The following is a 15,088-nucleotide window of genomic DNA, read 5'->3' on the forward strand; positions in this document are numbered from 1 at the left end:
CAGAGATGTTTCCTGACCTGCTGAGTTATTTCAGCACTTTGTGTCTATCTTGGGTGTAAATCAGCATCTGCAGTTCCTTCCCACACATAGCATTCATGCAATTTTTTTTCAGATAACTTTATCACATTGGCACGCTTGATTGATTTGTTGCGGAGAGCTGGAAAACTAGAAGATGTTCCAAGGTTCCTTGATATGGCTGAAAAACACACTCCAAGACCAAACTCTGAGCCTGGCTTCAATTATTGCAAAGGATTGTACCTCTGGTAAGTTATCCTTTAATAATATGAATTATGAGAGAATATGTAACTACTGAAGGCTTGATGATTAAAGGGCCTGTCCCACTTTCACGACCTAATTCATAACCTTTTTTACTCGTGGACTTCATCAGGCTAGAAAAACGCCCCGACCTACTTGATGCCACGAGTACCTACGACTAGCATTACGACCTACCTACGACCTCGTGACGACCATGCTGCGAGTACGAGTCAAGGGCAAACTTGTCAGAGGTCGTGAATTAGGTCGTGAAAGTAGGACAGGCCCTTAAAACGCCTATGGTATTACTCTGGAAAGATTACTCTGCAGGGAATCTCAATGTGTTGAGTTAGTGCATTGCCGACAAAAGAGCAAATTAGAGCTTTATTTTCACGTGAGGCAGAGGCTGAAATCGTAGTTCTAGAATCATACAGCGCAGAATCAGGTCCTTCGTCCCATTCATCCATGCCGAGTTGGCCCACATCCCTCTGAATCTTCTTATCTTAGGACCTGTCTAAATGTCTTTTAAAAGTTGTTAAGTTGTTACAGCACCTGCTTGAGCTACCTTCTCTGACATCTCGTTCCATGTTTCACAATGTAAAAAATTAACCCCTCAGGTTTCCTATATATATACCCTGGGAAGAAGATGCTGCGCATTCACCGTGTCTACAAATTACAAATTAGCCAGAAAAAGCAGCATACCGGAGGACTGGGAGAAATTCAGAGACCAGCAGAGGAGGACAAAGGGCTTAATTAGGAAAGGAAAAATAGATTATGAAAGAAAACTGGCAGGGAACATAAAAACTGACTGCAAAAGTTTTTATAGATATGTGAAAAGGAAGAGATTAGTTAAAACAAATGTAGGTCCCATACAGTCAGAAACAGGTGAGTTGATCATGGGAACAAGGATATGGCGGACCAATTGAATAACTACTTTGGTTCCGTCTTCACTAAGGAAGACATAAATAATCTGCCGGAAATAGCAGGGGACCGTGGGTCAAAGGAGTTGGAGGAATTGAGTGAAATCCAGGTTAGCCGGGAAGTGGTGTTGGGTAAATTGAATGGATTAAAGGCCGATAAATCCCCAGGGCCAGATAGGCTGCATCCCAGAGTACTTAAGGAAGTAGCTCCAGAAATAGTGGATGCATTAGTAATAATCTTTCAAAACTCTTTAGATTCTGGAGTAGTTCCTGAGGATTGGCGGGTAGCAAACGTAACCCCACTTTTTAAGAAGGGAGGGAGAGAGAAAACGGGGAATTACAGACCAGTTAGTCTAACATCGGTAGTGGGGAAACTGCTAGAGTCAGTTATTAAAGATGGGATAGCAGCACATTTGGAAAGTGGTGAAATCATTGGACAAAGTCAGCATGGATTTACAAAAGGTAAATCATGTCTGACGAATCTTATAGAATTTTTCGAGGATGTAACTAGTAGCGTGGATAGGGGAGAACCAGTGGATGTGGTGTATCTGGACTTCCAGAAGGCTTTCGACAAGGTCCCACATAAGAGATTAGTATACAAACTTAAAGCACACGGCATTGGGGGTTCAGTATTGATGTGGATAGAGAACTGACTGGCAAACAGGAAGCAAAGAGTAGGAGTAAACGGGTCCTTTTCACAATGGCAGGCAGTGACTAGTGGGGTACCGCAAGGCTCAGTGCTGGGACCCCAGCTATTTACAATATATATTAATGATCTGGATGAGGGAATTGAAGGCAATATCTCCAAGTTTGCGGATGACACTAAGCTGGGGGGCAGTGTTAGCTGTGAGGAGGATGCTAGGAGACTGCAAGGTGACTTGGATAGGCTGGGTGAGTGTGCAAATGTTTGGCAGATGCAGTATAATGTGGATAAATGTGAGGTTATCCATTTTGGTGGCAAAAACAGGAAAGCAGACTATTATCTAAATGGTGGCCGACTAGGAAAAGGGGAGATGCAGCGAGACCTGGGTGTCATGGTACACCAGTCATTGAAAGTAGGCATGCAGGTGCAGCAGGCAGTGAAGAAAGCGAATGGTGTGTTAGCTTTCATAGCAAAAGGATTTGAGTATAGGAGCAGGGAGGTTCTACTGCAGTTGTACAGGGTCTTGGTGAGACCACACCTGGAGTATTGCGTACAGTTTTGGTCTCCAAATCTGAGGAAGGATATTATTGCCATAGAGGGAGTGCAGAGAAGGTTCACCAGACTGATTCCTGGGATGTCAGGACTGTCTTATGAAGAAAGACTGGATAGACTTGGTTTATACTCTCTAGAATTTAGGAGATTGAGAGGGGATCTTATAGAAACTTATAAAATTCTTAAGGGGTTGGACAGGCTAGATGCAGGAAGATTGCTCCCGATGTTGGGGAAGTCCAGGACAAGGGGTCACAGCTTAAGGATAAGGGGGAAATCCTTTAAAACTGAGATGAGAAGAACTTTTCTCACACAGAGAGTGGTGAATCTCTGGAACTCTCTGCCACAGAGGGTAGTCGAGGCCAGTTCATTGGCTATATTTAAGAGGGAGTTAGATGTGGCCCTTGTGGCTAAGGGGATCAGAGGGTATGGAGAGAAGGCAGGTACGGGATACTGAGTTGGATGATCAGCCATGATCATATTGAATGGCGGTGCAGGCTCGAAGGGCCGAATGGCCTACTCCTGCACCTAAGTTCTATGTTTCTATGTTTCTATTCAACTCGTGATTTTTATACACCTCAATAAGATCCCCTCTCAACCCCTTGCACTTCAAGGAATAAAGTTCTAGAATGCCTAATCTCTCCCTATAGCTCAGGCCCACGAGTCCTGGCAACATCTTCGTAAATCTTCTCTTTCCAGTCAAGGCAGCATACCTGCTCTTTGTTTCAAAAATCATGCATATTACCGATCATAAATATGGACGCAAGGAACTGCAGATGCTGATTTACAACAAAAAAAAAGAGCTGGAGTAACTGACTACTCCTGCACCTATTGTCTATTATCTATTGTCTATTAAGTTGACTAAAATATCACTCTGTTTTACAACATGGTTCCAGCCTTATGTGTCAACTCTTTAATTGTTTTTCATCATTGTTTTATATTCCTAATTCATTGACCAATCATACTTGGGGCAGAAGCTGGATATCTAAATTTATGACACCTATGCTCCCCAATGACGTGAGACTGGAACTGACGAAACACTACCCTCTGGTGGAGATATCAGAAACTGCAGATACTGGAATCTTGAACAAATAACTAGTTTGAAGAAGTGTCCCAACCCATTCCCTCCACAAATGCTGCCTGACCCGCCATTTACTCTCTGATGACTGTTTTAGTATTAACTTCAGGATTTGCCCTTTCAATAAATATCCCTTTTAACCTGTGGGAACAAAAAGTAATTTCACGTCCTTTTTGTGAATGCTTATGGAAAAAATGAAGTTATACAATTATAAAGTTTATAATATTAAATCCAATTAATGTGGGAGATCCTCTTAGGTACAAAATCAAGTGGGAAACAGTTTGTAAACTGAAGATTTGACAGCTACATGATCCAAATCAAATTTCAAACATGCTGGTACTACAAGATATAATTTAATTCAATATCTCAATGTTATATTAGAATTGGACACAAAGTGCTGGAGTAACTAAGCTAATTGGGCAACATCTCCAGCGAACATGGATAGGTAGCGTTTCGGGTCGAGACCCTTCAAGAGACCGGAGAACATGGATAGGTGACATTTTGAGTTGAGACCCTACTACAGGATGCTGTCTGATTTGCTGTCACTCCATCACTTTGTGCCCTTTTGTGTATTAACCTACATCTGCAGTTATTCACGTATACCTTAAATTAGAATTAATTTGCTTTGAGGAAGAAAGTGGTAGTATAATTGTATGCTGAGATTTGTATGATACAATACGATAGAACTATTTGTCCCAGGTGAGAAATTGGTCTTCCAACAGTCATAAAACGCAACAGGATACTTGAAATATGAAATTAAAGTGACAAGTGGAAAGTCCAGGAATGGGGAGGGGGGAAGGGGAGTCAGTCTACCTCACAACAGAAGGGGGAGGAGTTGTTGTTGTAAAGTAAACATGCCTTCCATATCCACTCCCACTGTTATAATGAAATATGCCGTCATAAGAAAGGGATATTTTTAAATATGTTTAATTTTTCCAGGGTCACTGGGGAGCCGAACGATGCACTCCGACGCTTCAATAAAGCTCGTAAGGATAATGATTGGGGGCAAAATGCAGTTTATAATATGATAGAGATTTGCATGAATCCAGATAATGACACCATAGGAGGAGAAGTCTTCGAGAACCTGGATGCAGATGTGCGGTGAGAATGATTCTGATTAAATGTAGTTGAGGTACTAGAGATGAATCCGATTTACTTTTAATCTGAAGTAGAGAATTCCACAGATAATCACACAGAAAAGGGACATAAACCAAATTAATGAAAGATATGCAAAAAGACAGATCAAAGCCAGCAACAGTGATACAAGTGAGGAGAGGGGAGTGATTGGCAGATGGGTGGAGTAAGTGACAAACACTAGAAGTGAAAAAAGACAAACGGGTGGAAGATGAGGTGAGAAGAAGTGGAGTGAAATGTAAAGCCTGAGGGAGGCAAATAGGTTGAAAGGGTGGGGAGAGGAGGTGGGCATAACAGGAGAAAAGGGTGAGGGGGCACAGGAAAGAGAAGGTGGCAAAAGGGGATGGGGATATTAATTAAAATTAGAGAAATTAATGTTGAATTATAAAATACCCCAGCAGAATATGAGGTCTCTATAATTTACCAAGATATGGTACCTTGCATACATTTGATACCTTGCATATACAAACCAGAAACAAATAATTGGAGTAATATTTGAAACAGAAATTCAAAATTGCTGCGCAACTCTGAAGTAGGATAAATTCTGACGTGAACAAGAAATTAAGATTGAACGAGAAAGCTTCCGATGTCTCACACACTTTTTAAAATGTTTTTACACCAAGGGTGGTGGGTGTAAGAACAAGCTGCTGGAGGAAGTAGTTGAGGCAGGCACCATTACAAGGCTTAAGCAGCATTTAGACAGGTACATGGATAGGACAGGTTTGGAAGGATATGGGCCAAATGCAGGCTGGTGGGACTAGTGTAGATGGGACACGTTGGTCAGCGTGGGCGTTGGACTGGAGATCCCTGTTTCCACGCTGTGTGACTCTGACATGTTTGTGTTGCTAATAGAAACTCAACTGAGAAACAGGAGTCGGAGCAGCTGGCTGTCATGACAGCAGAGAAGCTTCTGAAGGAACTCAAACCCCAGACCATTCAAGGTCACACCCAGCTCCGTATCATGGAAAGTTGCTGCCTCATGGCAACAAAGCAGAAAGCTAATGTGGAGCAGGCCCTCAATGTCTTCACAGAAATAGCAACTGCTGAGGTTAGTCTCCGATATACCCAAGATAATTATGGATAGATACAAAATGCTGGAGTAACTCAGCGGATCAGGCAGCATCTCTGGAGAAAAATAATAGGTAATGTTTCGGGTCGAGCCCCTTCATCAGGCTCTCCAGTCTTATGAAGGATCTCGACCCGAAAGGTCACCCATTCTTTTTCTCCAGAGATGCTGCCTGACCCGCTGAGTTACTCCAGCATATTGTGTCTATCTTTAGTGTACACCAGCATCTCCAGTCCCTTCTTACACATAATTATGCATAGTTTAGTTTAGAAATACCACGCAATAACAGGCCTTTCGGCCCACCGAGTCCATGCTGACCAGTGATCCCCATACATTGGCACTATCCTACACACTAAGGACAATTTATAAATTTTTTTTACCAAAGCCAAATTAACCTACAAACCTATACTTCTTTGGAGTGTGGGAGAAAACTGGAGCACCCTGAGAAAAGCCACACGGTCACAGCGAGAACATACACACTCCGTACAGACAGTAACCACAGTCGAGATCAAACCCGGATCTCTGGTGCAATATGGCAGCAACATTACCGTTGCGCTACTGTGCAGCCCATATGAAAGCTATTTTTTATGTTCTAAATTTGTGCATTTTAGTATCATTTGAGATGGTTCCTTGCATTGTTATAGTGGCACAGTGTTGCAGCTGGTAGAGCCACTGACTCACAGTGCAATAGGCTGCTATAGACTGGCTGCTGTCCTTATGGAGTTTGTCACGATCCCCCTGTGACGGTCTCAATTTAATTCTTGCCTTGTCACCGCATATTAGAATTAAACACTCTTGAGTTTCCTCCCTGGTGCTCCGGTTTCCTCCTACATCCCGAACACATGCCACTAGATAGGTTAATTAGAGAAATCAATAAAATGCAGAGTTCTAAATGTAGCCCAGTCCATCCCATGGACCAGACTCCCCACCATTGACTCCATCTACACTTCGCTGTGCATTATATGGTGTATGATCCCATATCTGTTGCTGCTGCGTGAGAATTTCATTGTTACATTTCGGGACATATGACAATAAACCATTCTTGACTCTTCATTCAGAAGGACCACATCCCTGCGCTGTTTGGAATGGCCACAGCCTACATGATTTTGAAGCAGACTCCTCGTGCAAGAAACCAGCTGAAGCGCATTGCAAAGTTAAACTGGAATGCGGTGGATGCTGAGGAGCTGGAAAAGAGTTGGCTGCTCCTGGCGGATGTTTACATTCAGTCTGGCAAGTTTGACATGGCTTTAGAACTGCTCAAACGCTGCCTGCGCCACAATAAGGTTGGTGACGTTCTTTTGAAACAAAGAACTGGTTTATACCAAAGTTAGACACAAAACAGCATCTCTGGGGAACATGGATAAGCGATGTTTTGGGTCGGAACCCTTCCTCAGTCTGAAGAAGGGTCCCAACCCGAAACATTACCCTTCCTTTTTCTCCAGAGAATGCTGCCTGACCCGCTGAGTTACTCCAACACTTTGTATCTATCCTTGGGTAGGTCCATTCATTTGGTTTAGTTTATCATCACGTGTACAGTGAAAAGCTTTTGTTTGCATGCTATCCAGTCAATGAAAAGTGTATGCATGATTACAATCACGCTAACCAGAGTCCACAGATAAAGAATAACGGGTACAACATTTAGTGCAAGATGTAGTGTTGAAGTCTGATTAAAGATAGTTCAAGGGTCTCCTATGATTGTCTAGATTCTGTAGTGTCATCTGCCAGTGTAGTGCCAGACATTTAACAGAGGACACCTCCAATTATTTCAGATTTGATGAGCAGCTTGGTAGATCTCACTGGAAACATATGGTTTTCTTTGGAGACTTAAAGCCTCATTTGGAGTATTGTTTCAGTTTTGGTCAACCTGCTATAGGAATTATGTCGTTAAGGTGGAAAGAGTGTAGAGAAGTTTTACGATTATGTTGCCTGGACTAGGGAAAGGTTGGGTGCCGGCTTGGACTTTGTTCCTTGGAGTGCAGGAAGCTGAAGGGTAAAAGCCCTGTCTCATGGTATGAGTTAATTCCAAGAGTTCTCCCGAGTTTGCCCTGATTCGAACTCGGAGATTTACGGTAATGGCCACTCGTCGGTACTCGGGGCTCTCGTGGACATTTTTCATCATGTTGAAAAAACGTCACGAGTCTTCCCGTGCTTACCTGCCATTAGCGAGTCTTCCAGAATACCTGCCGTTAGCGTTAAGAGACGTCCCCGAGCTCCGACGTGCCCGCTACGTTCATTCTCTGTGCTTACCACGAGTTTGATTTTTTTTTTAACTCGGGAGAACTCTTGGAATGAACTCGTACCGTGGGACAGGGCTTTAATGTTACAGAAGTGTATAAGATCATGAAGTGAATAACAGAGTATTTTTCTCAGGGAAATCAAGAACCAGTGGACGTAGGTTTAAGGTGAGATTTAACAGGAACGTGAGGGACAACTTTTTCATAATGGGTGGTGGTATATGGAACGAACTGCCAGAGTTGAGGCGGATACAATAACAGCATTTAAAATACATTTGGACAGGTACATGGATAGGAACGGTTTAGAGGGACATGGGCCAAACACGGGCAGGTGGGGACTAGCGTAGATAGACATTGGGATCAGCAAGGACGAGTTGGGCAGAAGGGCCAGGTTCTGTGCAGTATGACTCTAAAAGGAACTGTAGATGCTGCAATTCTGAGCAAAACACAAAGTGCCGGAAGAACTCTTAGCGGGTCTAGCAGCATCTGTGGAGAGAATGGACAGACGACATGTCGGTTTAGGACTTTTCTCCAGATTGATTTTTTTTTGTTTGCTTTTAAAAAAGTGCCCTGAGTTGATTGTTTGTTGCTGGCGAGTGTGATGATTAAACACTCTACGCTCTTGAATTAACAGCTGTTTGTTTTCTTAGTCTTGTTGCAAGGCCTATGAATACATGGGTTACATTATGGAGAAAGAACAATCTTATAAAGATGCGGCCTTTAATTATGAGATGGCTTGGAAATACTGCAACCAGACAAATCCAACCATAGGTAAGATCTAATTTATTAATATATACCATAAACACATTGTGGATTTTAAAATGCATTGTTGTGTAACAAACTCAAAACTGATACCATTCATTTATAGGGTACAAGCTGGCTTTTAACTACTTGAAGGCAAAACGATATGTTGATGCCATTGACATTTGTCATAAGGTAACATTTTTAAATGCAAAGTTTAATGTAGAAATGTTGACAGATTAAATATAACCCGTCTGTGTTAAAACCCAAAAAAGTGCTTTAAAAACTCTGGTCAGGAATGGACAGAAAATGATTCAGGTCAGGTTGCTTCTTCGGTCTGAAGAATGGCCCTGACCCAAAAGGTCGTCTGTCCATTCCCCCCGCAGATGCTACCTGACACGCTGAACTCTTCCAACATTTTGTGTTTTGTTCAACTGAGCTAAAATGTAGGCATAGTCTTGCCGTCAGTCACCGATTCTAGCAGTGCATTTCCACAGCCTCATATCTCCGACTAATTAAAACAAAACATTCCTTTTCCACTCCCCTATATCTATGTACAATGGTTGAATATTTTTTTAATGCTAGAATCATTTGATGGCACAGTGGTGCAGCTGGTAGAACTGCTGCCTTACAGTACCAGAGACCCGGGTTAGATCCTGACTTTGGGCGCTGTCTCCATGGAGTTTGCATGTTTTTTCTGTGGCCGTGTGGGTTTTCTTCAGGTGCCCTGATTTCCTCCCACATCCCAAAGACATACATGTTTGGAAGTTCACTGGCTTCTGTAAATTGTCCGTAGTGTGTAGGATAGAATTAGTGTATAATAAATTTTATATTTATTGGGCGCCTTTCATACAAAATCTCAAGGACACCTTACATAGTAATCGAAATTAAAACATATAATCGGAGTAAAACAAGTAATTAAAGACATCACAATGACACAAATTAAAAACAGAATTCAATCCAAAAACAGAAAATCAAAAACACAGTGTGAAGAGAGAGCAGCGGCAACCAATTCGTGCCAGCGTCCACTCTCCCTTCACGGCAGCCATCTTGGACACAGACCTACAGGACTACAGTTAGACAAAAAAAAATCATCCCCCCACAGTGGATAGCACTGTGGAGGAAGGCACAATGTCCAGTCCCCACCCCATGTTCACCCCAAAGTCAGGCCTATTGGGGCCACCGCAGTTGCCTCTACGGAGGCCCGATGTCCCTGGCCGTTCTCACTGGGTGGTCTTGCCCCGGCGTCGGGAGAGTCCTTTCGGCGGCTGGGCCACTTGGAACGGCCGCTTCTTGGTTGGAGCCCGCGGCTGCCGAAGCCGACAAGGCCGCGCCGGTTTGGCGCTCCTAGGCTCCAGATGTTAAAGTCGGCGACCGCTCTCCTCACTGCAGCCTTGCCGCCTCTACGCACGCCGCCTCTCCGCTCCGCAAACCCGCAGCCCGGAGATGTTGCTTACGGCGGTCCAGCTCGCCAGAGCTCCAGCGCGGCGACCCAGGCAAGGCATCGCCCGCTCCGCTCCGCTCCAGCGCTCCAGCGCTCCAATGCTGTGCCGCCACGCAGGCCGAGGTGCTGGGTGGTTCCCGCCAAGAAACGGCGCTCCAAGCCCGCTGGTAGGCCACGACGACGGGTCGACGGGCAGCCCGGAAAAAAGGCTGCCACACCGACCAGGTAGGGACCTATAAATAAAGTAACACCTACCCCCCCACATTAAAAGACCATATCCCCTACAAACAAAAAACAGGACTCACTAAAAACTAGAAAAAAAACGAATTTAAGACGGACGGCTGCTGCTAGCAGCCGTTCACCAAGATGGCTCCTCCTCCTCCTAGTGTATGGGTGATCGCTGCTTCGCGTGGACTCGGTGGGCCAAAGGGCCTCTTACCACACTGTATCGCTAAACTAAAACTAAATATCTACCACACTATCGCCCCACGGTACATTAGTACCAATATGTAATGTCACAAAGAATATACTGATAACAATTATAATATGATGCAACCAAGGGAGATAGAATAATTAATTAATGTCAAAGCGTTTAGTTTACTTTAGAGATACAGTGCGGAAGCAGGCTCTTCGGCCCACAGAGTCCACGCGACCAGTGAGCCCTAAACTAGCCTACGCACTAGGGACAACTTACAATTTTACCAAAGCCAATTAACCTACAAACCTGTACTTCTTTGGAATGTGGGAGGAAGCTGGAGAAAACTCACGCAGGAGAGAGTGTACGAACTCCGTGCAGACAGCTGCCATAGTCAGGATCGAACCCGGGTCTCTGGGGCTGTAAGGCATCAACTCTGCAGCTGCGCCACTGTGTCGCCCAAGTAACCAAAGTATCCCAACTCTTGTTTCTTTTTGTTTTCATTGGCAGGTATTGAAAGCTCATCCCAAATATCCAAAGATGAGGAAAGACATTCTTGATAAATCACGGGCAGCTCTGCGCTCTTAGTGTTGCCCACATTTCCAAAAGATGTTCATAGGAGTATATGTTTGCCATGTTAATTTTATATTGTGTGCAAATCCTAATTCACAATTTAAAAAATTTAGATTTTCAATGTTTTATAATTCAAAAAATAATTTATATTGTATTTTGTTTTTTTTACAGTAATGTTATCCTTTAATGATGTTAGTATTTATAGAAATTATGCATAGTCACTAACTATCATACACAATTCATTTTTGATAATTTTCTTACTGAGTTATCTTACAAGACCCTACATTTGGTGTCAGCGTTTGACTCAGTTGTTCATTACATTTTATATATCTCGAGCACAAATGTATCAATTATTATTCTCTAGTGTTAGTGTTTTATTGCCTTGAGCTTTTGGTAAAGGTTCAATCTATTCTGAAAAAGTTATATTCCAAAATGAAGAAACAATGAACTGCAGATGCCGGTTTACAAAAAAAGACACAAACTGCTGGAGTAACTCAGCAGATCAGGCAGCATCTCTGGAGAACATGGATAGGTGATGGTTTGGGTTGGGACCCTTCAATTTAAATTAAAAAAAATAAAAGTTAATTTCCAATGTGTGTTTGTAGTGGATCACTGTAATGAAATTTTAAATCCAAGACAAAACTAAACTATCTGTTTAACATTCTTGTTGTTGTGATTTATATTGAGGTCTATTTGTATATAACGATTTGGATGAGGGGATTGAAGGCTTTTTGGCCAAGTTTGCTGAGACGGAAATAGGTGGAAGGGCAGGTAATGCAGAGAAAGTAGGGACTCTGCAGAAGGACTTGAACAGGTTGGGTGAGTGGGCAGAGAAGTGGCAGATGGAATATAGGTGTGGAGTCGTGCATTTTGGTAGCAGGAATAAAAGCGTAGACCATTTTCTAAATGGGGAGAATCCAGAAATTGAAGGTTCAAAGGGTCTTAGGAATGTTGATGCAGGATTCCCAAAAAGTTAATCTGCAAGTCGAATCAGTAGTAAAGAATGCACGTGCAATGCTTGCATTTATTTCATGAGGGCTAGAATCCAAAAACAGCAATGTAATGCTGAGTCTCTATAAGGCGCTGGTCAGGCCACATTTGGAGTATTGTGAGCAATTTTGGGCGCCATATCTGAGGAAGGATGTGGTGGCCTTGGAGAGGATCCAGAGAAGGTTTACAAAAAATGATCCCAGGAATGACTGGGTTAACTTATGATAAGCGTTTGACAGCACTGGGCCTGTACTCGCTGGAGTTTAGAAGAATGAGGGGGGACCTCATTGAAACGTATAAAATAGTGAAAGGCTTGGATAAGGTGGATGTAGAAAGGATGTTTCCACTAGTAGAAGAGTCTAGGACTAGAGGTCACGGCCTCAGAATTAAAGGACATTCATTTAGAAGGAATATATTTAGTCAGAGGGTGGTGAATCTGTGGAATTCTTTACCACAGAAGGCTGTTGAGGCCAAGTCAATGGATATTTTTAAGGCAGAGTTGGATAGATTCTTGATTAGTACGGGCGTCAAGGGTTATGGGGAGAGGCAGGAGAATGAGGTTAGGAGGGAGAGAGATCAGCCATGAGTGAATGGGAGAATAGATGTGATGGGCCGAATGGCCTAATTCTGCTTCGATTACTTATGACCTATTTAGGGTGAATGCACAGTCTTTATCAGAGGATAGGGGAATCAAGAAGAGGACACAGGTTTAAGGTAAGAGGGAAAAGATTTAATAGGAACATGAGGGGCAATGTTTTCACTCAGAGGGTGGTGCGTATATGGAACAAGCAATCTCCACAATGTGGTAGAGGTGAATCGGACAGCTTATGGAAGGAACGTTCAGAAGCCTGCTAACAGAGGGGAAGAAGCTGTTCCCGAGTCTGGTGGTGCACATTACATAAGCATCTGTGCCTTCTGCCAGGGTGAAGTTATACAGCCCTCACATACACATCTACATGTAGAGCAGCATTTGGCCAAGTGTGGCTTCGTGAAATTCTAGCAAAATTAAAATGAAACAACTCAAACTTGAAATGGGATAAAAGCCGTATATTATACTTTGGAGATACAGTGCATAAACAGGCCCTTCGGCCCACCGAGTCCGTGCCGGCAACCTATCACCCATTACACTTACTATCCTATACTTGTAACAGTTTACAATTTTTACCGAAGCCAATTAACCTACAAACCTAAATGTCTTTGGAGCCTGAGAGGAAACCGGAGTACCTGGAGAAAACCCACGCGGTCACAGGGTGAACGTACAATACAATACAATACGGGTTTATTCGTCACATTGCACATAAAGTGCAAGTGAAATTAATATGTCAGCAGCGATACAATGAGAAAGAACACACAATACATAATAAAAATTTAACACAAACATCCACCACAGCATTCATCACTGTGGTGGAAGGCACAAAAATTGGCCAGTCCTTCTCCATTTCTCCGTACAGGCAGCACTCGTAGTCAGGATCAAACCCGGGTCTCTGGCGCTGTTAGGCAACAGCACAAACCACCACACAAACAAAGATGGGGCTGTAAACAGCATTTGTTAATCACATTTGATATACCTCGCACATTAATTGATCAATCCCTGGTGCTCATGTTTTATTGCCTTGATCGTTTGGTTAAGGCTAATAATTAATGTCAGCAAGACAGGATTCTAACTTTCACCTTCTCTTTATCAAATTACATTTCCATTGCCAAATTTCCTCACCCAGAACATCCCATTGATCCAACACTGATCTGGACCTACCTTGTAAATGCAGAAACTTGCCCACACCAACCAACATACCCCAACTGCACTATTACCACCTACCTGTGCTTGGCCCATATCATTCTGAACATATCCTATCCATGTATCTGTTTAAATATTTCTTAAACATTGCAATAGTTCCTGCCTCAACTACCTTTTGTGTGAAAAAGTTGCCCCTCGGGTTGCTATTAAATCTTACCCCCTCCCCTTAAACCTGTCCTGGTTCTCGATTCCCCTACTCTGGGCAAGAGACTGTACATCATCCAATCTTTTTCTCTCATGATTTTGTACACCTCTATAAGATCGCCCCTCATCCACCTGCGCTTCAAGGAATAAAGTCCTAGTCTGTTCAACCTCTCCCTATAGCTCAGGCTCCCAAGTCCTGGCAACATCCTTGTAAATCATAGCTGAAAGTGTCAGTTTAAATGTTTGACTTTTGACATTCAATTATTCAGCAATTTCCTGTTGGATTGTGCACAAACTCAATAGTTGTTCAAGTGTGCTGATTTAACTCTGAATATTGGACTGGTCAAAGTGAATCTGGCTTTTTGTGAAAAGCGGTTAGAAGACAATGCCTTGTAAATTGAGCAATTGTTTACGCATTCCAGATCAGAAAGTTTTACAAGAAGCCAAGAGGTTGCTGCTCTGGCAGCAAATGTGTGCGTTTCTGAATGGTAGGTCCAAGTACACAAGATTTATTGCAGAATTGTAACTTAACACTGTTCACATACACAATTGAATACACTCACTCTGCTTCTAAAATACCATAAAATGAATTACTGTTTCAAATAGGAAATAAGCAATTGAAAGGAGTGTGTGATAAGGAAATAAATAAGAATAACAATCTCAGTAATTTGCTATCAATTTAATAAAGCAAAATGTTATCAGTTTGTAATTCCACCCTGAATCTCAAGGTAAATATTAACGATGGAAGTATTCAAGGATTTAAGTTATGAGTTTAATGATCAGTTCAACCTTTAGGTCATCTTGTGATTGTTGTGAACTATTCTGGTGAAAGTGTTAACCAGAATACTCCCTTCTTTGGCTCATGGCAGTGGATTAAATTAAACATGTTTGAGTGCAACCTGTTATTTTATTGCAAATATATTTATATATGTATTATGTATATGAGGAAAACTCATGCATGTTAAACATATAATTTGAAAGTAGATGAAAGATGTATAAACTTTTTTTAACAATTAAAATCAATCATATTGAAGCCCTAATTCAAACCAGATTCACCAAGAGCAGCACAGTGAGGCAGCTGGTCGAGCTTCTGCCTCAGTGCCAGAGATC

The 15,088-nt window shown here is 42.6% G+C and overlaps 1 protein-coding gene across 2 annotated transcripts in view; it reads left to right on the forward strand.

The window, feature by feature from the left end:
* ttc21b (tetratricopeptide repeat domain 21B) overlaps window positions 1-11,712 on the forward strand; it is a 58,820-nt gene extending 47,108 nt beyond the window's left edge. For both annotated transcript variants that reach the window (XM_033024175.1, XM_033024176.1), the window contains 7 exons: window positions 113-263; window positions 4,382-4,543; window positions 5,429-5,624; window positions 6,701-6,925; window positions 8,527-8,647; window positions 8,745-8,812; window positions 10,987-11,712. In XM_033024175.1, the coding sequence (XP_032880066.1) occupies window positions 113-263; window positions 4,382-4,543; window positions 5,429-5,624; window positions 6,701-6,925; window positions 8,527-8,647; window positions 8,745-8,812; window positions 10,987-11,064 (1,001 nt within the window). In that variant the 3' untranslated portion in view covers window positions 11,065-11,712. The remainder of the gene's footprint in view (window positions 1-112; window positions 264-4,381; window positions 4,544-5,428; window positions 5,625-6,700; window positions 6,926-8,526; window positions 8,648-8,744; window positions 8,813-10,986) is intronic.
* The last annotated feature ends 3,376 nt before the right edge of the window (window positions 11,713-15,088 follow it).

The sequence above is a fragment of the Amblyraja radiata genome, chromosome 7, assembly GCF_010909765.2.
Source record: "Amblyraja radiata isolate CabotCenter1 chromosome 7, sAmbRad1.1.pri, whole genome shotgun sequence".
In the NCBI taxonomy this organism is placed as follows: domain Eukaryota; kingdom Metazoa; phylum Chordata; class Chondrichthyes; order Rajiformes; family Rajidae; genus Amblyraja; species Amblyraja radiata.